The 24,057-nt window shown below is 43.8% G+C and overlaps 1 protein-coding gene across 2 annotated transcripts; it reads right to left on the bottom strand.

Annotated features, from left to right (window-relative positions):
- Positions 1-5,335: 5,335 nt before the first annotated feature.
- On the bottom strand, positions 5,336-9,870 carry LOC106567088 (uncharacterized). 2 transcript variants are annotated; one of them, XR_001319996.3, is made up of 11 exons: positions 9,772-9,870; positions 8,158-8,257; positions 7,788-7,837; positions 7,537-7,601; positions 7,365-7,416; positions 7,188-7,261; positions 7,036-7,076; positions 6,810-6,836; positions 6,630-6,701; positions 6,394-6,471; positions 5,336-5,501 (listed from the first exon to the last, which is right to left on the bottom strand). XR_001319996.3 is itself a non-coding variant. In XM_014135972.3 (10 exons), the coding sequence occupies exons 1-10, from the start codon at positions 9,802-9,804 to the stop codon at positions 5,454-5,456; spliced, it is 564 nt and encodes a 187-aa protein (XP_013991447.1). In that variant the 5' UTR covers positions 9,805-9,870; the 3' UTR covers positions 5,336-5,453. The 2 variants fall into 2 exon arrangements, 1 of the variants encoding a protein (XP_013991447.1); XM_014135972.3 differs by lacking the exon at positions 6,630-6,701 and having other exon boundaries at positions 6,814-6,836.
- Between the last annotated feature and the right edge of the window lie 14,187 nt (positions 9,871-24,057).

Below are 24,057 nucleotides of genomic sequence, written 5' to 3'. Positions count from 1 at the left end.
CACTCACATGTATAGTTACAGCAGGCCAAGGTATGAGACACACACACACATGCAACAACATCACTCACACTTACTTCCGGTATTGGAGTTGTTAGTTCTGTGGGTCGGGCGGATGGGGCACCAGCATCCTCCTCCGATGGCTGCAGAAGCTGGGGTCCTTGGGATATGTTGCCTCCTCTGGATTTGTGGTCTTACCAATGCCTTGCCCAGCTTCTCGAGAAAAAGCCGACGCGTTGTGCATCGATGTCCAAGATGTTGAAGAATATCACAAGTGGCCAGTGTAGGGTTCTTCTTTGGTAGATGTAGCCAGTCACCAGCTTGTCTAAATTGTCCGCCCCTCCTTTTGTGGCATTGTAATCCATTATGATTTCTGGTTTTTGATGTTCCTGGCCACAGATTCTCCCATCCCTATGCAGCGTACTCATGAGTACTACATTTTTGCCTTTCTTTGGAACGTAGGACACTAGGGACGTGTCGGCCGTGAACACAAACTTAGAGGAATTGATATCTGTTGAATACACGGAACAGGCCTGAGGTGGGAGCTCTGGCTTGTTTTTTCGTACCTTTCCTACCATCGTCAGCTTCCTCTTGAGGAGCTCCTGTCCCAACTTGTGCGAAGTAAAAAAAAGTTATTGCATATGAGGTTGTGGCCACGGAGTCCCAGTGCCACATCCAGGACAACCCTCATCCCTTGGTTCTTCTCAGGGGCTCCTCCATCTGGCTTCCACATATACACTTGCAATTTCCATGCATATGATGAAGCAGCATCACAGGCAGCCCAGATCTTGGTTCCATATTATGCGGGTTTAGACGGTATGTACTGCCTGAAGGGACAGCGGCCCCTAAATGGCATAAGATGCTCAACAACAGTAACGTTGGGCCCAGGGTTGTTAAACAGGGGAAGGCAGTCCACCCACTGACCTGATTGCAGCTAGCTTGTGTCTCTGCTGCCGAGCTGGTCTGGTGTCCCAGTTATCAAAGCGGATAATCCTGGAAATAATGTGGAAGTTTTCCCAGAGACATTGTTGCACGGAAAAGTTATCTGCATCCCACAGGGATTCTGTAGATTCCCTATTGGATCTGAAAACACCAGCAAGGATTAGAACCCCAAAGTATGCATGTAAATTAGTTTGGTCCATCTCCTTCCATCGAACCTGACCACAAGTCAGACACCACCATGATGACACACCAAGTAATCCGATTCCTTTAACTTTTAGATTACCCAAAGTCTATGTTGAAGATAACTTTATCCCATTACTCAACATGAAAGCAGATCTAATTAAATGGAACAATCTTCCCATAAATCTTACAGGTACAATAAACCACTTTAGAAAGACATGGGTCCAAAAGTTTTTATTTTCGGTAATACCAATTACCCCACCAAAGACATTCTTTAAAAAAGTATACTTGGCCATAAGACTTTCTATGGGCAAATAAAACTCAAGACTAAATAAAGTTTTACATGTCTCTAAGTCTGAGGGTGGTTTTAACCTTCCAGACTTGGAATTGTATCAACTTGCCACCCAAGGCTTTTACTTGCGACATATTGTTAAATGCACTAAAGAGGAACAATGGGTACATATTGAAGATGCGCATGCTCAACCCAATAATCTTTTCACGTGTCTGTTTTCAAAGGATGGAGCTAAGAACATAAAAAAGTACAAGTTAAGAACACTAACAATATGGATGAAAATGAAAACAGATTCTACAACACATATCACTCCCTAAAAAAACACTCCTATGGAACAATGCTTGGATAGCTTTTCAGAATTCAAATCAAATCTTATTGGTCACATACACATGGTTAGCAGATGTTAATGCGAGTGTAGCGAAATGCTTGTGCTTCTAGTTCCGACAGTGCAGTAATATCTAACATTCACGACTACCTTATACACACAAATGTAAAGGGATGAATAAGAACATGTACATATAAATATATGGATGAGCCATGGCCGTGCGGCATAGGCAAGATGCAGTAGATGGTATAGAATACAGTAAATACATAGGCGATGAGTTATGTAGGATATGTAGACATCATTAAAGTGGCGTTATTTAAAGTGACTAGTGATACCTTTATTAAAACCATTTATTAAATGTATTAAAGTGGCAAGAGATTTGAGTCTGTGTTGACAGCAGCCTCTCTATGTTAGTGATGGCTGTTTAACATTCTGATGGCCTTGAGATAGAAGCTGTTTTTCAGTCTCTCGGTCCCAGCTTTGATGCACCTGTACTGACCTCACCTTCTGGATGATAGCGGGGTGAACAGGCAGTGGCTCGGGTGGTTGTTGTCCTTGATGATCTTTTTGGCCTTCCTGTGACATCGGGCGCTGTAGGTGTCCTGGAGGGCAGGTAGTTTGCCCCCGGTGATGCGTTATGCAGACCGCACTACCCTCTGGAGAGCCTTACGGTTGTGGGCGGAGCAGTTGCCGTACCAGGCGGTGATACAGCCCGACAGGATGCTCTCGATTGTGCATCTGTAAAAGTTTGTGAGTGTTTTAGGTGACAAGCCACATTTCTTCAGCCTCCTGAGGTTGAAGAGGCACTGCTGCGCCTTCACCACGCTGTCTGTGTGGGTGGACCATTTCAGTTGGTCCGTGATGTGTACGCCAAGGAACTTAAAACTTTCCACCTTCTCCACCACTGTCCCGTCGATGTGGATGGGGGGGGGGTGCTCCCTGTGCTGTTTCCTGAAGTCCACGATCATCTCCTTTGTTTTGTTGACGTTGAGTGAGGTTATTTTCCTGACACCCCACTCCGAGGGCCCTTATCTCCTAACTGTAGGCCGTCTCGTCGTTGTTGGTAATCAAGACTACCATTGTAGTGTCATCTGCAAACTTAATGATTGAGTTGGCCACGCAGTCATGGGTGAACAGGGAGTACAGGAGAGGGCTGAGAACACACCCTTGTGGGGCCCCAGTGTTGAAAATCAGCGGGGTGGAGATGTTGCTTCATACACTCACCGCCTGGGGGCGGCTCATCAGAAAGTCCAGGACCCAGTTGCACAGGGCGGGGTCGAGACCCAGGGTCACGAGCTTAATGACAAGTTTGGAGGGTACCATGGTGTTAAATGCTGAGCTGTAGTCAATGAACAGCATTCTTACATACAGTTGAAGTCGGAAGTTTACATACACTTAGGTTGGAGTCATTAAAACTCGTTTTTAAACCACTCCACAAATTTCTTGTTAACAAACATAGTTTTGGCAAGTCGGTTATGACATCTACTTTGTGCATGACACAAGTCATTTTTACAACAAATGTTTACAGATTATTTCACTTATAATTCATTGTATCACAATTCCAGTGGGTCAGAAGTTTACATACACTAAGTTGACTGTGCCTTTAAACAGCTTGGAAAATTCCATAAAATGATGTCATGAATTTAGAAGCTTCTGATAGGCTAATTAACATAATTTAAGTCAATTGGAGGTGCACCTGTGGATGTATTTCAAGGCCTACCTTCAATATCAGTGCCTCTTTGCGTGACATCATGGGAAAATCAAAAGAAATCAGCCAATTCCTCAGAAAAAAAATTGTAGACCTCCATAAGTCTGGTTCCTCCTTGGGAGCAATTTCCAAACGCCTGAAGGATCCATGTTCATCTGTACAAACAATAGTATGCAAGTATAAACACCATGCGACCACGCAGCTGTAATATCGCTCAGGAAGGAGACGCGTTCTGTCTCCTAGAGATGAACGTACTTAGGTGCGAAAAGTGCAAATCAATACCAGAACAACAGTAAAGGACCTTGTGAAGATGCTGGAGGAAACGGGTACAAAAGTATTTATATCCACAGTAAAACGAGACCTATATCGACATAACCTGAAAGGCCGCTCAGCAAGGAAGAAGCCACTGCTCCAAAACCGCCATAAAAAAGCCAGACTACGGTTTGCAACTGCACATGGGGACAAAGATCATGTGTTTTGGAGAAATGTCCTCTGGTCTGATGAAACAAAAATAGAACTGTTTGGCCATAATGACCATCGTTATGTTTGGAAGAAAAAGGGGGATACTTGCAAGCCGAAGAACACCATCCCAAACGTGAAGCACAGGGGTGGCAGCATCATGTGGAAAATTATGTGGATATATTGAAGCAACATCTCAAGACAGTCAGGAAGTTAAATCTTGGTCGCAAATGGGTCTTCCAAATGTACAATGACAACAAGCATACTTCCGAAGTTGTGGAAAAATGGCTTAAGGACAGCAAAGTCAAGGTATTGGAGTGGCCATCACAAAGCCCTAACCTCAATCCTATAGAAAATGTGTGCGCAGAACTGAAAAAACGTGTGTGAGCAAGGAGGCCTACAAACCTGACTCAGTTACACCAGTTCTGTCAGGAGGAATGGGCTAAAATTTCCCCATCTTATTGTGGGAAGCTTGTGGAAGGCTAGCCAAAACATTTGACCTATGTTAAATATAAAGGCAACGCTACTGAGTATGTAAACTTCTGACCCACTGGGAATGTGATGAAGGAAATAAAGGCTGAAATAATTCTCTATTCTGACATGACATTCTTTAGTGGTGATCCTAACACAGGGAATTGTTACTAGGATTAAATGTCAGGAATTGTGAAAAACTGAGTTAATGTATTTGGCTAAGGTGTATGTAAACCTCCGACTTCAACTGTAGGTATTCCTCTGGTCCAGATGGAATAGGGCAGTGTGTTCACCAATAAATTGGTCCACATGGAAATCTAGAGGCAAACCGTAAATGAGTTGGTAATAGGAAATACAATTGTTTCCATGACAGAATTAAAAAGCAAATTTGGACTGACCAAATGTATACATTTTAAGTGTAAAACTAAGTGACTCAATGATTATAGCACTCCCAGAAGATGTGAAAGTCCAAAAGTTATGGGCGGAGTAAGTATACTGAACAAAAATAACACATGCAACAATTTCAAAGATGTTCCTGAGTTACCATTCATATAAATCAGTCAATTTAAATAAATTAGGCCCCATTCTCTGGATTCCACATGACTAGGCAGGAGTGTAGCCATGGGTGGGTATAGTGGGTTGGACATTCTGTATGTGCTATGCACTCAGACCAGGTGAGTGCATCTATAATGCTACAAAATTGTGGCATTGACCCAATGTTCAAACGTCCTCTTTTCTCTCACTTCCTATATTTATACTAAGTAGTGAAACAATGTCCTGACTTGTCAGCTCACAGGTCTGGCAGTGTAAGAACATAGTCCAGCATGTTGTGCACTTGTCAGGCCACTATCTGGGGGACCCAGTGAGGGTTCCCTGCTACCAGGCCACGTACTCCACTTGGTACAACTGGACAATAATCAAATAGCAAACCCATGGAAAGAATAACAGCAACTCTAGAAAATAATTGAAAACTACTTTAATGACCAAATGTAATACAACTGTTGACAAGCTATATACAGTACATTTCAGTTATGTTTGCAACAAAATAAAAGCATAAAACGTCACTTAAAAATACCAATTTACACTGTCACATTTCCAAATCGTTCAGAACGCTTCTGTTTCTTTGCCTGAGGAAAAAGAGTAAAAACATTTGATTTAATCTATGGAATAAAATATTACAAAATAGGAAAGAAATCTGTAATATATAAAGTGCATTCATTAAGTATTCAGACCCCTTGACCCCTTTCCACATAGTTACAGGCTTATTCTAAAATGGATTAAATTGTTATTCCCCCCCCACACAATATCCCCAAAACAGGTTTTTAGAAGTGTTTGCAAAATTAAAAAAAAAAACTACTGAAATATCAAATTTACACAAGTATTTCAGAGCCTTTACTCAGTACTTGGTTGATGCACCTTTGGCAGCGATTACAGCCTCAGGTCTTCTTGGGTATGACACTACAAGTTTGGCACAGCTGTATTTGGGGAGTTTCTCCCATTCTTCTTTGCAGAGCCTCTCAAGCTGGATGGGGGAACGTCGCTGCACAGCTATTTTTAGTACCCTTCCCCAGATCTGTGCCTCGGCATAATCCTGTCTCGGAGCTCTACAGACAATTCCTTCGACCTCATGACTTGGTTTTTGCTCTGACAACAGGTGTTCCTTTCAAAATCATGTCCAATCAATTTAAAATTTACCACAGGTGGACTCCAATAAAGTTGTAGAAACATCACAGGGATGATCAATGGAAAAGGATGCACCTGAGGTCAATTTCAAGTCTCATAGCAAAGGGTCTGAATACTTATGTAAATAAGGTGTTTTTTCATTTTAAACACATTAATTTCTATAAACCCGTTTTTGCTTTGTCATTATGGGGTATTGTGTGTAGATTGATGAGGAAAATGTTTTATTTAATCCATTTTAGAATAAGGCTGTAATGTAACAAAATATGGAAAAGGTCAAGGGGTCTGAATACATTGAATTAACTGTACCGGTAACGATAATAAATATAATCTGAAAACCTCAACGTCAGTTGCGACAGCACCAGTGAGTATCCCAAATCTTTCTTTCCGCTTCTTCAGCTTCTCATCTTCCTCAACCTGGAACACACAAATATGGTCTTAAATCTGTAACATGGAGGTGGCTTACCCTAATCAAAAATGCTTAAGTATAATCACTAGGTTTCAATTCAGCATTTCTTTCAACTTTCAGGATGCCTTAGTCTAATCTAGAAACTGGCCCATCCCTATGAGGTCACCTTCTTGGAGACTGAAGAAACGTTCCCGCCAAATCGTTCAGCTCGCTTTTTTAGCTGTTCAACGCTGACTGGCTACTCAGAACACAGAGTGAGAGAAATACTTAATGAAATGTTCTGAGTCACAGTAATGGTCACATTAATGAAATGAGGAGAGGTGACTGCTCAACATATGTGGATTACTTGCAGTGGATTTATTCACAGTAACACCTATGATAGAAAGAAAAGAGAAAACAAAACAGATTAAAACCAGAGAGCCAATGCAGGAAAACAGTTTTCCTACCATTACTTGTGATAAATGATGCTCTTCAACCTTGTTTAGTAAACTGACTTCAGGTTATGGTTCTTGGAAAAATAACATTAAAACCTCAACATGAGAACAGTAAATGACTGGAAGATTGAGACCGACCTGTGGTGGAAGTTGGAGGTGCAGCAGCGGACAAACCAAACCTGAACACAAGACATATTTAATCAACTTTAATATATAGTTTCATAGACACGCTCAATCAATAGTGCATGGGAGAGTTATTCTATAATTTGTAAGAATGGTTGGGTACTGACCGGGCAGCACGTATGGCCTTCTTGCTGTCAGCCGAGGCAGGGACATTGAAGCGGTCTGCTCTTTTCTGTAACCTCTGAATACAGGATTAAAAATATGTTTATGATAAGGTTAGCAAACCATCATTGCATCGAAGACCCGTCATGACTGGTGAAAGACTGCAACAAGCATCCTATTACCTCATCCACAGACACTGGAGGTGTGATTTTTACCACTTTCTTTTCAGCCGTCCTGAAAAACATTCAAAATCACACGGAACATATTTCAACAGTTAGGGGCATCAGATCGTCAGAAAAATCATGGAAAGAAAATGTCCGTCTTCAACGTGTTTTAACAAAATGAAAAACGTACTCAGACACCGCTAGTGGTTTCTCGTCGTTATCCCCAGTGATGGCATCCACATCTTTCGAGAGGTACTACAGTACATTTTCAAAAGCACAAAGCATCATCAAGAAATGCTCCTACAATTATACATTTATTTTCATGTCATTTCACCTAAGCAACTGCAGCATGTACAAAATGACTATACTGGACATGGTGGTATTCAGCTAATCCATACATGAAGTGCCATGGCTGCCATACCGTTTTAAAACCAGGCTTACCTTTGGCTCGTCTCCCAGAACATCATCTTCATTTAGGCCTATGTCATCCTCTGTAAAAAATACATTTAAAAAAAGAATCATAAATTAAGCATATGCATCACTTTGCCCATTCATAGGCTGGGTGGAATTCTTGCCATATTGCTCACACCTTTTAGATATAAAGGAGTGTCAAGGGGTAGGGGCTAGAAGTCAGCAAGTTATCACACTTTCCACTCCATGGGCCAGTTTAACTGACAGGTAAAGCCTAGTCCTTACTCCAGAACCTAAAAGTATGCTAAATGGAGAATACTTTTAGGCTAGCACTAGGTTTTATCCGTGTCTGGGAACCTGACCCAATGCATATTTAGTCCATCCATTACTGCATGCTCACCATGCTCCTCTAGATGAGCCTGTAGTCGTGTGATCAGTTCCACTTTGTTGCCCTTCACATCCAGACCCCTGGCTTCACACTCATGCTTCAGCTCTGCAAGCTGTAGGACAGAAGTGTGGATTGCTGATTAGATTACACATTCCTACTAAATTGCAGTTCTTGCAATACAAGTGGTACTACCCAACAGTGTTTCCCTTGGAAAAAATGTGTAGCAGGGAAAATATCATTGGGGGGGGGGGGGGGGGGGTCCCTCCTAGACTTTGATTGCATCAGGACTGGAAAGCTCAGTTCTGCTGACTTTTTTTAAAGGACATTCCACTCCCAAATGAAAGTAAAACTATGCTGACACCATCTAAAATATAATATCCACCTCCAGAAATGAGCCAAAGTTCGAATCCAGGCTGTATCACAACCAGACGTGATTGGGAGTCCCATAGGGCAGCACACAATTGGCCCAGTGTCGTCGGTTTGGCCAGTGTAGGAATTTGTTCTTAACTGACTTGCCTAGTTTTAAAAAATGACGTAAATAGCCCATGCTAATATGGTCCATATTATCAGTATGCTAGTAGCAATAAACACTATCACCTGTAGCCCAACTGATGAAGCAAATAAATAAACTGAAGCATGGGGTTGCCTATCTGCATTTAGACTACTGGGCTAATCATTAGCCAGATCCCAAATGTTATCTTTTAACTAGTTATTATCCTATTGATTAACTTCAGGTCGCAAAAAACTTGCATAAAAAGTGGATATAATGTAGGCCAACCTGTTAGGGTAACTCAGAATGCATGTTTCCTTCCCTATGACACTCATAAATATTCTTCGTGGCGCATTCAAGTTCTCTCGCTGAGCTACTATGGGGTTGTAGGATTTTGGGGATTAATTTCTGTTTGTGGCCTGTTCTAGAAGCGTCAAAGGGCGCCCTAGCAGAAATATTTTTTCATGTTGCATATTTGTTTTGCGTGGCGGCAATGATATTGGCTTTGTCGGGCGCAGTGTTTCCGTTGCACTGTTTGCTGTGAAACATTTTACAGCCGCAGTTAGCTACTGTTTGCCGTGAAACAGTGTAACGGAAATACTGCGCCCGGCAAAGCCAATATCATTGCAACAAAGCCAATTTAGACCTAACAATAACACTCAAGAACATACTGTACAATTTCATTCATTCGTAGTCGCGCATGCGCCTCTGCTGTCCGTTCGTTGCTAACTTCACAGCAGTAGTGGATCACTTTGGCCCTCACTGAGATAAAGCCAGACTAAATAAATTCAACAAGTGTGGATACTAGTCTGGGAACCATTCTGTTTAGCTATCATTACTCTCCTGTCATATCACACGGAGTGGAATGTTATCCGCATAGCCTGGGTACCAGTCAGTTTCGCTATCTCCAACCTCAACATGCCTAGCTAACTAAACCGTGCAGCAAGCATGGATTATTTCACTTCCTGTCCGTTAGCATCAATTAGCTAACCGCGTCTGTAGGTGTCCAGAGATCTGCAGCGTGCAAGATCCTTATTTACAAAGTAAAGATAACTGACAACATACGATAATTAATCTTCCAAAAATATAACACCGGTATAAGACGTTTTAAACTTAGATAAAAACGTGTTAGCAACCTTTAGTTTCTGGAGCTCTCCAATTTCAGCCATCTTGCATTGCTAAATCTGTTTCTCCAATCGGAAATCGACACCCTTTATCTCTTCGTTATAATTGGTGCATTGCCATCTGCTGTGCTAATGGAAGGGTTGCATGCGTTTTATTGTCTAGATTTTTTTGTGTAAAAAACTTTGTGACTTGTGTTGACACATCAATGAAAAGTATAGCCCAGAAAAATATTTTATGTAGAAAATCTTTATTGATAGGCAGCCATCCATCAATGATCAGATTTAGAAGGGAAATTCAATACAGTTGGGCATGTGATATAATCAATAGAATTTCGAATATGGCAATACATTGTGTCACATACGGTACTGTTGCCGCGTTCAAAATAACTTGGACCTCGGGAAAAATACAAATCATGACGTCGGTGATTTTCAGGTCGGAAAGTCGAAGCTTTAAAATCACCACTGAAACTGAATTGGTGCTCGCTAGCTTTGCAAATTCAGCTATTGTTGGAAGCCAGCCAATATGAAACAAACTATTACAATTACAAAAGGTTGCAGCATATGTTGTGTAAATGGTGAACTCATACAGCTGTCAAGTCTTGTCATTTTAATCCGTTTCACATTTGCTAGCTACCTTTTAGATCGAAGCCCAAATAGAATGATTGAAGATGATAGAAGCCCATCTCCTACTGCAAATAACCTACACACTGTGTGTGTAGCCAGCCAGCCAGCCAGGTAGAAAAATGGCAGAAAAATAAAAGACGGACATCAGAGTATTTTTCAATACACCAAAACGCATAGTAAGAACCCTAGTAGCCTAATATCTCAAAGACTAGTTGATAAAATGATCATAAGAAAGAAATGAAATTCTAATGGAAATGTTTCACAATGATGTCATTAGGCAGAGCAGGCAACAGATGGCACACAGACAGCAGAGTTGGGGACAGATATGCAGGGACAGACTGGCAGAGACAGGGAGTCTCAGGTAAGTTTGTTGAGTCTTTGTTTGGCAACATTATGAAAGGTTCTCATTTTTTTTAACTTGTAAAATAGGAACATAATTGGAAAATGCCATGGATACCCCCACTCTCAACTTAAACTGGTGACTGAACTAAGATTTGTTAAAGGCAATGGTATTGCTGTTGTGTAGTTTTGGGTACCGGTAGTTAGGAGTACGGCAAACACCTTATTTCTTTGGTTCCTCAATATACATTTACCATATTACAATGTAGGCTATGTGTTACAGCACTACTTTTGGTGTCCCCCTCAGGAATTGCTCTTGAGAAAATGTCATGTAATTGTCCCCTCCAAAGTTGATATCAGATTTTCGCCAATGCTGAGTTCATGTATTTTTGATAAGTAGTCATGTTCGTAGGCATATTTCTCATTCCTGCCATGCTGTACGATGGAGAGTGACGTTTGCAAAAGCAGACAGCTAAACCATTTTGCTTTCACCTTTGCATTTAACTATTTTCTGACAGTCTAATTAAACTTGTTAACAACTGTGAACGTATTTTGTAATTTAAGTTAAAACGGCTATTTCTTACACCAATACTATGAAGTCTAAACCAAAACAGTATGTGAATCAGGCCACCAAAAATAATTTGCGCATGAGGTCTACTTTGGGCAGAGCAAAATGTTGTGTGGGGGTAGCTAACCAAAAAAGTGCAGCTGAGGTAGTTCAGTGAACTATTTTTGTGTGATGAGTTGCCTGAGACTTGTGTTAGTTCCCATAGCCCTCCCGTTGTCTCGGCTGGGTCAGAGCGACCCTGGCTCGGACATGTGTTAGCCCTCCCGTTGTCTCGGCCGGGTCAGAGCGACCCCCTGGGCCGGCCATGTGTTAGGAGCTGTTCCCCCGTGTCTAGGCCGGGTCAGAGCGACCCCGGGCCGGCCATGTGTTAGGAGCTGTTCCCCCGTGTCTCGGCCGGGTCAGAGCGACCCCCCCGGGCCGGCCATGTGTTAGGAGTTGTTCCACCGCGTCGAGGCCGGGTCATAGCGACCCCAGGGCAGCGTTAGCAATGTGTATGTTATAACCCCCCTGCCGTTGTCTAGGCCGGGTTAGAGCGACCCGGGCCCAGCCGCAGCGTTAGCAATGTGTATGTTATAACCCCCCTGCCGTTGTCTCGGCCGGGTCAGAGTGACCCCCTGGGAGCTGCGGTGCGTCAGTGTGCAAGAGAGCAGCAACCGTTCACGTGGCCACTGTCGGCCGGCCGTAGAGAGGCTACTAATATTGTCAAGAAGAAGAAGATGAGGACGATGAGGACGACGATGAGGACGGTGAGGAATACGACCCCGTCGAGCGTGAGGCCGCCACCGCCTCGCAGTCCTGGTTTCAGCGCGGCTCAGGTCCTGGAACAGATAGCCTCCAGTGTCGACCGAGAAAACGAAGAAGGCGAGGAATACGACCCAGAATGTGACGCGGACGACTCGGCCTCGCGGTCGTGCTCCTCTTCGGAGGAGGAAGAGCGAGAGGGAGACACGGCCGCTGCCCGAGAGCGAGACAGAGAGCCAGAGCGAGAGGACACGGCGGCGGCTGGCCAAGCCCAAAGGGAGACGTTGCTGTCAAAAAACAGCAAAATCAAATGGTCCTCCGTGGCCTATCGCAGCCCGGACCTGCCCCGCGCCGTCCTCCACCCCGGCCCCGCGGTGACACCTGGCCCCACGGCCTACGCCACGTCGTGCGCGCTCGACAACGAGTCCACCTTCCGGCTGTTTATCACGCCGGCGATAGAAAGGATCATTGTGGACATGACAAATCTACAGGGGGTGAGAAAATACGGCTACGGCTGGCAAGCCATGGACTCCACCGACCTGTGTGCCTACCTAAGGCTGCTAATCCTAGCGGGCGTCTACAGGTCCCGAGGCGAGGCCGCGGCCAGCCTGTGGGACACGGAGAGCGGCAGCACCGTGTTCCGAGCCACCATGCCGCTCAAGGTCTTTCACAAGTACTCGAGGCTGCTGCGATTTGACGACCACCGGTTGAGACCCGCAAGACTCGCCACCGACAGACTGGCAGCCATAAGAGAGGTCTGGGACATGTGGGAGGAGTGGCTGCCGGCCCTCTACAACCCGGGATCCGACTTGATGGTGGACGAACAACTGGTCCCGTTCAGAGGTACTGTCTGTGTATGTGTGTATCTGTGTGTATGTACGTACTGTATGTATGTGTAGTATAGAGAGGTAGCATCAGCGTGTAACATAAACGCTGTGCGCCCCAATGATGAGCCAGCGGTAGTATAGAGAGGTAGCGTCAGCAGCATCAGTAGTGGCGTCGACGACGTCTCCTCCCTCTCCCTCTCCCTCTCCCAAAAGGACGCTGTCCTTTCCGACAGTACATTCCCAGCAAGCCGGCCAAATACGGCATCAAGTCGTGGGTGGCCTGCGACGCCAAGTCCAGCTACGCTTGGAAGATGCAAGTCTATACTGGTAAGGCGGCTGGCGGAGCCCCTGAGAAGAACCAGGGCGCGCGCGTCGTCCTCGATCTCACGCAGGGGCTGCCGGGTCGTCACAACGCCACCTGTGACAATTTCTTCACCTCCTACGAACTCGGGCAGTGGCTCCTCGAGAGGAACCTCACCATGGTCGGCACGGTGCGAAAGAACAAGCCCGAGCTCCCTCCCGCGCTGCTCCAGACAGGTCTCGTCCTCCAGGTTCGCCTTCACGCCCACCGCCACTCTAGTGTCCTACCTGGCAAAGAGAAATAAGAACGTGCTACTCCTGAGCATGCTGCACACGGAGGCCGACGTTAGCGATCGCCGCGACCGGAAGCCGGCCCTCATCCTAGACTACAACTGCAACAAGGGTGGCGTGGACAACCTAGACAAGGTGGTCGGCACCTACAGCTGCAGACGGATGACTGTCCGCTGGCCCCTGGTCATCTTCCACAACATCCTCGACGTGTCCTCCTACAACGCCTTTGTCATATGTCGAGAGATCAAGCCCGACTGGATGCCTCGGAAGCGGAAGAAGAGGAGGGTGTTCCTGGAGCAGTTGGGAAAGGCACTTGTCAAGCCCTTGACACAAAGAAGGCAGCGTCTCCCCCGCACCGAAGCCGCGTCCGTGCTTGTCAAAGTCCTACAGAGTGCGGACGACGACGCGGCTCCTCCGCGAGCCCGGGAGCACGCCGCTGGCCCGGCCGCCGTTGGCCCGGCCGCCGTTGGCCCGGACACCGCTGGCCCGGCCGCCGCCCCGCTAGTGGCGAGTAAGAGGAAGAGGTGTCAGCTCTGCCAACCCAAGAAGGATGCCAAGACACACGGCGTGCTGCAGGTGTAAGAAATACATCTGCAAAGGCTGTTCACATGCATACTGTCACACTTGTGCCCACTGGGCCTTTAGCCGAGACGGGACAGGGTGACCCGCCGGGGACACGGGGAGTAGGCAGAATGGGAGGACAACGGGAGGGTTAATGGCTAGGCTTGAGCATAGTGGGCTAACACAGTCTTGTGACATGCATTAGACCTGGGTTCAAAAACCCAGTCAGTCCCATTGGTGTTGATGCTAGAGCTAGGCGGTATCCTTGGGCCACCTAAGGCTCCAAGGATACTGCCTAGCATCCACCCACTGGCCAACACAGTCTTGTAGCATGCAAATGACCTGGGTTCAAACGCAGTCAGTCTCATTGGTGCCATGACCTTGATCACACAGTTGTCTATCAGCCGCTGGGGTCTTCTTAGAAGAGGTCAAGGGCAGTGGTGTAAAGTACTTAAGTAGTTTTTTGGGGTATGTAAGTAGTACTTTAGAGTATCTGTACTTTACTATTTATTTTTTACGTTTACTTTTACTCCACTACATTCCTAAAGAAAATAATGTACTTTTTATTCCATACATTTTCTCGTTACATTTCGTAAGCTTAGCAGGACAGGAAAATGGTCCAATTCACACACATCAAGAGAACATCCATGTTCATCCCTACTGCCTCTTATCTGTCAGACTCACTAAACACAAATGCTTAATTTGCTAATTATGTCTGAGTGTGCCACTGGCTATCTGTAAATAAATAAAACAAGAATATAGTGCCGTCTGGTTATCTTAATACAAGGAATGTGAAATGATACTTAAGTATATTTTAGCAATTACATTTACTTTTGATACTTAAGTATATTTAAAACCAAATACTTTTAGACTTTGACTCAAGTAGTATTTTACTGGGTGACTTTTACTTGAGTCATTTTCTAGTTAGGTATCACTAGGGGCTCCCGAGTGGCGCAGCAGTCTCTAAGGCACTGCATCTCAGTGCTAGAGGCATCACTACAGACACCCTGGTTCGAACAGCCGTGATTGGAAGTCCCATAGGGCAGCGCAAAATTGGCCCAGCATTGTCTGGGTTTGGCCGTCATTGTAAATAAAAATTTGTTCTTAACTGACTTGCCCAGTTAAATAAAGGTAAAGCATTTTTTAAAAACTTTTACTCAAGTATGACAATTATGTACTTTTTCCACCACTGGTCAAGGGAGAGGTGAAGTCTTGCGGTGGTTCCGTGAACAGAATAGCCTTGGCTGACATTTTATAATTGCTCCCAGAGCTAGAGCCTAGGCATTCAGTGCGCTAACACAGTCTTGTGACATGCTGATGACAGTTAGCCACAGGTCAATTAGTTCACTGAATTAGACAGTAGCCTGGTCCCAGATCTTTTTGTGCTGTTGTCAACTCCATTGCTCTCATTGTTAAGCCAAACATCACGTTTGCCGGACAATGAGTGACAGGGAGCTGACATAAAGGTTGTATTCCCCTGCTCAGACATTGCATGCATCAACCAATGGTTGTGTGCCACATCATTGACTGTAGATTGCTATGTATCCTGCTAAAAAAATAAAGGGAACACTTAAACAACACATCCTAGATCTGAATGAAATAAATAATGTTATTAAATACTTTTTTCTTTACATAGTTGAATCTGCTGACAACAAAATCACACCAAAAGAATCAATGGAAATCCAATTTATCAACCCATGGAGGTCTGGATTTGGAGTCACACTCAAAATTAAAGTGGAAAACCACACTACAGGCTGATCCAACTTTGATGTAATGTCCTTAAAACAAGTCAAAATGAGGCTCAGTAGTGTGTGTGGCCTCCACGTGCCTGTATGACCTCCCTACAATGCCTGGGCATGCTCCTGATGAGGTGGCGGATGGTCTCCTGAGAGATCTCCTCCCAGACCTGGACTAAAGCATCCGCCAACTCCTGGACAGTCAGTGGTGCAACGTGGCGTTGGTGGATGGAGCGAGACATGATGTCCTAGATGTGCTCAATTGGATTCAGGTCTGGGGAACGGGCGGGCCAGTCCATAGCATCAATGCCTTCCTCTTGCAGGAACTGCTGACACACTCCAGCCACATGAGGTCTAGCATTGTCTTGCATTAGGAGGAACCCAGGGCCAACCGCACCAGCATATGGTCTCACAAGGGGTCTGAGGATCTCATCTCGGTACCTAATGGCAGTCAGGCTACCTACATGGAGGGCTGTGCGGCCCCCCAAAGAAATGCCACCCCACACCATGACTGACCCACCTCCAAACCGGTCATGCTGGAGGATGTTGCAGGCAGCAGAATGTTCTCCACAGCGCCTCCAGACTCTGTCACATCTGTCACGTGCTCAGTGTGAATCTGCTTTCATCTGTGAAGAGCACAGGGCGCCAATGTTGCCAATCTTGGTGTTCTCTGGCAAATGCCAAACGTCCTGCACGGTGTTGGGCTGTAAGCACAACCCCCACCTGTGGACATCGGGCCCTCATACCACCCTCATGGAGTCTGTTTCTAACCGTTTGAGCAGACACATGCACATTTGTGGCCTGCTGGAGGTCATTTTGCAGGGCTCTGGCAGAGCTTCTCCTTCTCCTCCTTGCACAAAGGCGGAGGTAGCGGTCCTGCTACTGGGTTGTTGCCCTCCTACGGCCTCCTCCACGTCTCCTGATGTACTGGCCTGTCTCCTGGTAGCGCCTCCATGCTCTGGACACTACACTGACAGACACAGCAAACCTTCTTGCCACAGCTCGCATTGATGTGCCATCCTGGATGAGCTGCACTACCTGAGCCACTTGTGTGGGTTGTAGACTCCGTCTCATGCTACCACTAGAGTGAAAGCACTGCCAGCATTCAAAAGTGACCAAAACATCAGCCAGGAAGCATAGGAACTGAGAAGTGGTCTGTGGTCCCCACCTGCAGAACCACTCCTTTATAAGGGGTGTCTTGCTAATTGCCTATAATTTCCACCTGTTGTCTATTCCATTTGCACAACAGCATGTGAAATTTATTGTCAATCAGTGTTGCATCCTAAGTGGACAGTTTGATTTCACAGAAGTGTGATTGACTCGGAGTTACATTGTGTTGTTTAAGTGTTCCCTTTATTTTTTGGAGCAGTGTATATTATAATAAACACGCTAAGCATTCTAAGTATGCTGCAGGATTTCCTCTTACAATTTTGCGCCAATTTTCTTCATTTTAGGCTCAAAAGAAGCGCGTCATCCTCTTACATCCATCCGGCTTGCCACTTTATATTCTGCTGTGTTTTTTTGTTTTATTTTGATCCATAATACCTAATTGACTTGACATTCCAAATTACCATTAAACAAGGCAACAGTAAACATGTCGTCCCCACAAATGATGCAGCGCCCCGCTTGGGCCAGTCAGTGTAATTTTGTAAATGCCGGATTTCTATGGCAAGTCGCATCATTCTCCAAAGTTTCGTCAAAATCGGGCTAGTAGTATCTGTGAGCTAGACTCATATCCATGAGCATGGGTTCCAAATGGCATCACTCTGAGTCAAACAGATCAAGAGATATAAACGTGCCCGTTATAGCGCTGCCCTAAGGTCGATTTGAATGCTCTTGCATATGTTGAGTTTTGACCGTGTTTACAACATGTGTACCAAATGTTGTGACAATATGAATGTCATTAACTGATTTCATATGCATTTATGTGCCAGACCACGCCCATGTGAATGTTTATTGGCCAATAGCAGCCATTTTGTTTTAGGTACTAGTTTGGAAAATATTGCATTGAGAGACCTTTGTCCATTGATGCCACATATCAAGTTCCGTGCGGATAGTTCATTCGGTGCAAGAAGAGTAGCGCTTTTAAGTGTTTTTACAAAATTATAAATGGCAGAAAATCCATCATGGCGGACCGTAGGGTTTCCCATAGAGAATTATAGATGCCTCTATTGGACAAAAGGGTATTTTAGCAGGGGCAGCGCAATTCAGGGCTTCCACCAGGCTTCCTCCATTTTTAAAGTAGTCAACTGGGTGGGAATTCCTCAGTTTTAGCCTCAATGGCGCTGCCCAGGCTGACACAGACGCTATAATATCACAAATATAAACCTGACTCCTCTATCTATTTCTATATGGGTCAACTGAAGCAAATAGGTTCCTCTCCTCACAAGGATCCAATGTACTGAATTTCATGACTTTAAGTCAAACGAGGTGAGGGCCGTGACCTTTCAAAGTGTGTATTTTCAATCTCTTCTTATAGTGCCACTATCTGGCCAATCAGTGTAATGTACGAACAAACGTACTAACGGACGGAGACGGATCCACAGATTTCATCGTGGGGAACAATAAAGCAAATTGGAGTGGGTCAGGATGATGGAGTTAATGTGTGCCATAACCAGCCTTTCAAAGCACTTCATGATTATAGATGTGAGTGCTACTGATCATTGTGGTAGGTAGCCTTAGAGTTCTTGGGAACGAGAATGACGGTGGTCAGCTTTTGGACATATGGGGATTACAGACTGCAACATTCTACTTTATCCTGTTTAAATGTACACGGAGTGTACAAAACATTAGGGACATCTTCCTAATATATGAACTCTACAAGGTGTCGCACATGGATGCTGGCCAATGTTGACTGCAATGCTTCCCACAATTGTGTCAATTTGGCTGGATGTCCTTTGCGTGGTGGACCATTCTTGATACACACGGGAAACTGTTGAGCGTGAAAAACCCAGCAGCGTTGCACCTGGCATCTACTAGCATACCCCATTCAAAGGCACTTAAATCTTTGTCTTGCCCATTCACCTTCTGAATGGCACAAATACACAATCTGTCTCAAGGCTTAAAAATCCTTCTTTAACCTGTCTTCTCCCCTTCATCTACACTGATTGAAGTGGATTTGACAGAGTGACCTCAATAAGGGATCATAGCTTTCACCTGGATTCACCTAGTCAGTCTATGTCATGGAAAGAGCAGGTGTTCCTAATGTTTTGTGCACTCCCTCTCCTTACCTTTTTACGCAGGCAGGTTCTTAAAACCTGTTGGGGCTAGGGGGCAGTATTGAGAAATTTTGAAAAAAATATGTGCCCTTTTTTAACTGCCTCCTACACCAACTCAGAAGCTAGGATATGCATATTATTAACACATTCGGATAGAAAACACTCTGAATTTTCTAAAACAGTTTGAATGGTGTCTGTAAGTATAACAAAACTCATATTGCAGGCAAAAACCTGAGAAAAATAGATCAAAAAAAATTGAATTTTGTGACTGTACTATTTAGTGTCATTGTTTTATAGATACCATAGTGAGAAAGGATTCATTTCGCAACACCTACGGCTTCCACTAGATGTCAACGAGCTTTATAAAGTTGTTTGAAGCGTCTATGATAAACAGAGAGCAAATTAGAATGCAAGGAAGTTGACATGTCGTCACTTCATTTTTTTGCGCCTGCGCATAAATCTGAGAAGCGTGAGTTTGTCATAATTGTTTATCTAGACATAGGATAGGTTGTGTGAAAATATTACTGATGTTTAACGTTAAAAATGGACCAAAAGATTAATGCTAAACAACGTTTGACATGTTTGAACGAACGTAAATAGATTATTTACTAGGTTTTTTTTAGCTTTTCGGCGTGATTTTACACCCCCCCCCACCACGTTTTGTGGGAGCATAATGAACGCTAACTACTTGGTGTTATTTGGACATAAATTATGAACTTTGAGCAGACCTGGGATTCCTGGCAGTGCCTTCTGATGGAGATAATCAAAGGTAAGGGGATATTTACAATGTTATTATCGATATTAGATGATGCTAACTGTATAGCATAGCTTATTGTTCTTAGCATAGCACCCCGTTTATTGCAAAATGTGATTTCCCAGTAAAGTTATTTTGAGATCTGGCCATTCGGTAGCAATTACGAGATGATAATATATTATTCTTTGAATGACAATATTATAATTTACCAATGTTTTCGAATAGTAATTTTGTTATGTTCACCGGAAGCATTTCAGAGAAGAAAAAAATCTGAATTTCACGCTACTGTAAAATGCTGTTTTTGGATATAAATATGAACTTGATGGAACAAAAAATGCATGTATTGTATAACATAATGTCCTAGGAGTGTCATCTGATGGAGATTGACAAAGGTTAGTGCATAATTCTAGCTGGTTTCTGCTTTTGGTGACGCCTGACCTTGAATTGAAAATGGATGTTTGTACTTTTGTGGCTATGTACTGTCCTAACATAATCTAACTTTATGCTTTTGCCGTAAAGCCTCTTTGAAAATCGAACAATGTGGTTAGATTAAGGAGATGTTTATCTTTTAAATTGTGTAAAATAGTTGATTGTTTGAGAAATTGAAATTATTAGATTTTTGATGTTTTGAATTTCCAGCCTTGTTAGCAATCCCGACTCGGGGTTCATTGCTAACCTGTAGCCCCAACAGGTTACAATGTTGACAAAGGTCTGTAAATAAATAAATATGCATTTCAAAGATTGAATTGTATTGAATCAAATTAGTAGTAACACTAGTAACATATGATGTGGTTAGCTGATATGTAAAATACCTATCCAGGCATTATAAGATCGGGAATGCTTTATTAACATCTGTGCAGGGGAACACGACCAAAAGCACAAACAGACTTGTACTCAGACTATTGCCACGGTAGTTCATTGTGCTTCGGCCTATGATGACATGCTGGGTGGACTATCACATGTGAGTTTGTATGAAATACATCCCTGCTGTGTTGCTGTTTTCAGGAAAAGGCCTCAGAGCCTAGGAGTCAGATACCTCCCAACCAGAGGAGCAACCTCGTCTACCGAAAGGGAAGCCTCCTCAGATCATGAGAAAGACAAAGCCGTCAGTGAACAGAAGATTGTCTGCAATGACAAAGCTTCCAGTAATACCTGGGGTTGCCTTTACAATGTCAAGAGCCAACCTGGGTAAAAAGGTAAGCCGAACGTACATTTTAAACAGGATCAAGTAGAATGTGGCAGTAGCATGGTAGAAGTATATAGTAGAATGTAGATTATTATTATTTTTTTACCATTGTTATCCTGATTCCCGCAGTTGTATCAGCCTATGTCTGATTTCAACCTAAATGACCCAACTGTCACGTTATGAGGCCCACGTACAATAGTCTGCATGACTCAAACCTCAATGAATACTACCATCAGAAGGAAATTCATGGCAAGTTGAAGTGACAACGTAAGTTTAAAAAAAGTTAATCTTGTTGTTTCTGACCAGTGTAGGAGGAGACCGTAAACTTAACTGATCGTTAACTCCAGGAAATAGTATTATAGGAGGATACCTTTAGCTTGTTTCTCTCTCTTCTCAAGGTTGTATGCTCATTGAAGGAGTATAACACATACAAACAGTACCTGGATATGGTCAAGACAAACCATGACAAAACCTACAGCAAGAAGATGGTATGTGGGCAGTTTGAATGTTTTCTGAAATTTGTAAAGAGCACACATGAAGTTGTTTACATGTGAAACGCTCACTCATCACTCTTATAACAATGTTACTGTAACATGTACTGCATATCTTAGGTTGATAAGTATCTAAACTGTACGAAAATGTCCTTTATCCTATTTCAGAAGGAACAGATGCTGAGAACGGTTCAGTTACAAGAAGATGGCCATATCCCTAAGGATGTTATGCTGGAAGATATGAGAGAGTACTTACTGGAATAAGGAGCTCAGAACATGAAGCATCTGCAGTCAACCATTGGTTCCAGGTAGGCAAGAAGTGCATGTAAATGCAATTTATACAAATGTGAGTGCTGATGCCTAGTGGTAATAATGATGAACTGCATGTTACAGCATATCATTACGCTAGAGACAACAATTCTATAGCTTTATAGTAGAGTTATGCCTACGCTGTGTTAGAAATGTCAAGTACATGACTGATCTGTTGAATGTATTAATAGGGTCAGGGGACACAAAGATGGCCTGCAAACTGCATTGTATGACCCAGAGAGAGAGTTTGAGGAGTATTGGGTTTCTAAGGAGCGATCTAGGCTGAAACTCATTCAAAATGATGTAAAGCATGATGTGAACAAGGCCAGGTACCTGAATGAGGCCAAAGAAAAGCTCAACAGAAAGGTAATGATATCACACACTCTTCATACTTCACAAACTAAACCAAAAAAATGATTGATGTTTGAATAGGTCAGTAAATTAAGAAATGGTTTTACCTACATTTTTGTAGGTGCTAAGTTGACACATTTGAAGGTATATTTCACTGCAATTGTTTTACTCTGTATATTGTTGTATTATGCTCTTCACAGAAAATGTGCATCATGGAACAAAAGCAGGCCATTCAGATGAGGAAAATGGAAGAGGAATTGAAAAACCTCCAGGAGTTTGAGAGGTTGAGAGAGACTGCTAATAAACCAAATTATCTATTGGAAGAAATATCTGGAAAACCAGGTAAGATTTTATTTGAATTCATCACACTTACCAGGTTTCCTTCCAACCAAGCTTAACCAGCTGCACAAATGTTTTGGAGGAAACACCGTTCAACTGACGACTGAAATCAGCCTGCAGGTGCCTGGCCCGCCACAAGGAGTCGCTAGAGCACGATGAGCCAAGTAAAGCCCCCCCGGCCAAACCCTCCGCCAATCCGGACGACGCTGGGCCAATTGTGCGCAGTCCTATGGGACTCCCAGTCACGGCCAGTTGTGACAAGTTGGCACATTTGATGGGGATCGAATCATAGGTTGTTGTGACGCTGCAACACTGTGATGCAGTGCCTTAGACCACTGCACCACTATTTGATGCTCCTATAAATAATTGATGCTTGGCTGCCATTTGTCAAATAAAAATATTTTTTTTGTCCATAAAAATCATCTCATGTTGGCTATACATGCGCTCTAGCCAACATGCGCTCAAGCAGATAACGCTGTCGACTAGAGCGCAGGTGCCAATACTGGGCACACTCGCTAAATAACTAAACATTATTTTCTGAGAAAATCATCAGTAGAGCTGAAAATGCTATGAAAATAACTTATTTTTTATTCGGTACATGGGAATTTCACCGCAAAAGGTATTTTTACGTCATCTCGCACAGATATCTGGAACAAGTCAATTTGATGGAAAACATGTCTGGTGGGAAAATGCTCATATTGTTAATATGAAAATCTGTTGCCATTTTGATGGAAACCTAGCTACAGTTACCAATGTTTAAATCACTATGTGAAATGCAACATAAAGTTCAATGTCTTTTGCTGTATATCAACTTTTCATTTTTACATTTTTATTATAGCTCCTGTCCAGCTCGCTCACCTAACTGCTCACACCAAAACAATGAAGAAAACTGTTTCTCTGTCAGGCAAGTCAGTTTCACCACTAAATAATCATCATTTAATTATGAAGGATATTTCTGAGTATTGTTTGGTGCCTGCATATTGGCATGTTCATAGCAAAGTGAATGCTAAATTACATCCAATTTAGTATTGTGTGTGTTTGTAATAGGGAACTCATCTAAGGAAGAGCCACCCATGATACAGAGGAGACCATGCCAGGGTCTTCTGGCACCACTGCCCTGCAGGTCCAAACCAAGTGTTGAGAAGGACATCAAGACAGAGCAGGATAGGGCACCCGACTCTCACACAGTTACAAAGAGAGAACGAGTATCTGCTGCATCTGACGGTTCCCTGAAACCTAGATCCAAGGCTCCCGTGGTTCCCAAGGCCTCCCAGAGCGAGCAAGGAGTTCCCTCAACAAGAAAAAAGGCCAGGAAAAACAGAAGAACGGAGAGGAAGGGTCTGCAAGCATCTGTTTTGAGGATCTCCAAATCAATCGAGAGATGAGGCATCACAGACAGAGCTCAGCTAAAATCTGTCACCCTTGACCACTTGGGCTCCAAGCCTGTCATGAAGCAGCTGGCGGAGTCGGATCAGTGATGAGGTCAAAGTGATGATTCCAGGGTCTAAGCCAGCGGCACAAAGGGCTCGGAGTGCCAGAATCGCTTATGACGTGTTGAAGTGTGTCTCTCTCGAGGGGGCAATCCTTGCAACGAACCTGCCTGCAGTCTCCAATCAAACCCAACGCTAAAGCAAATAATCTAGAACCAGAGGAGCGGATGGCC

The sequence above is a fragment of the Salmo salar genome, chromosome 13, assembly GCF_965601325.2.
Source record: "Salmo salar chromosome 13, fSalSal1, whole genome shotgun sequence".
NCBI lineage: Eukaryota > Metazoa > Chordata > Actinopteri > Salmoniformes > Salmonidae > Salmo > Salmo salar.
The sequence above is the reverse complement of the archived record's forward strand: the minus strand, read 5'-3'. Positions and strand labels throughout refer to the sequence as shown.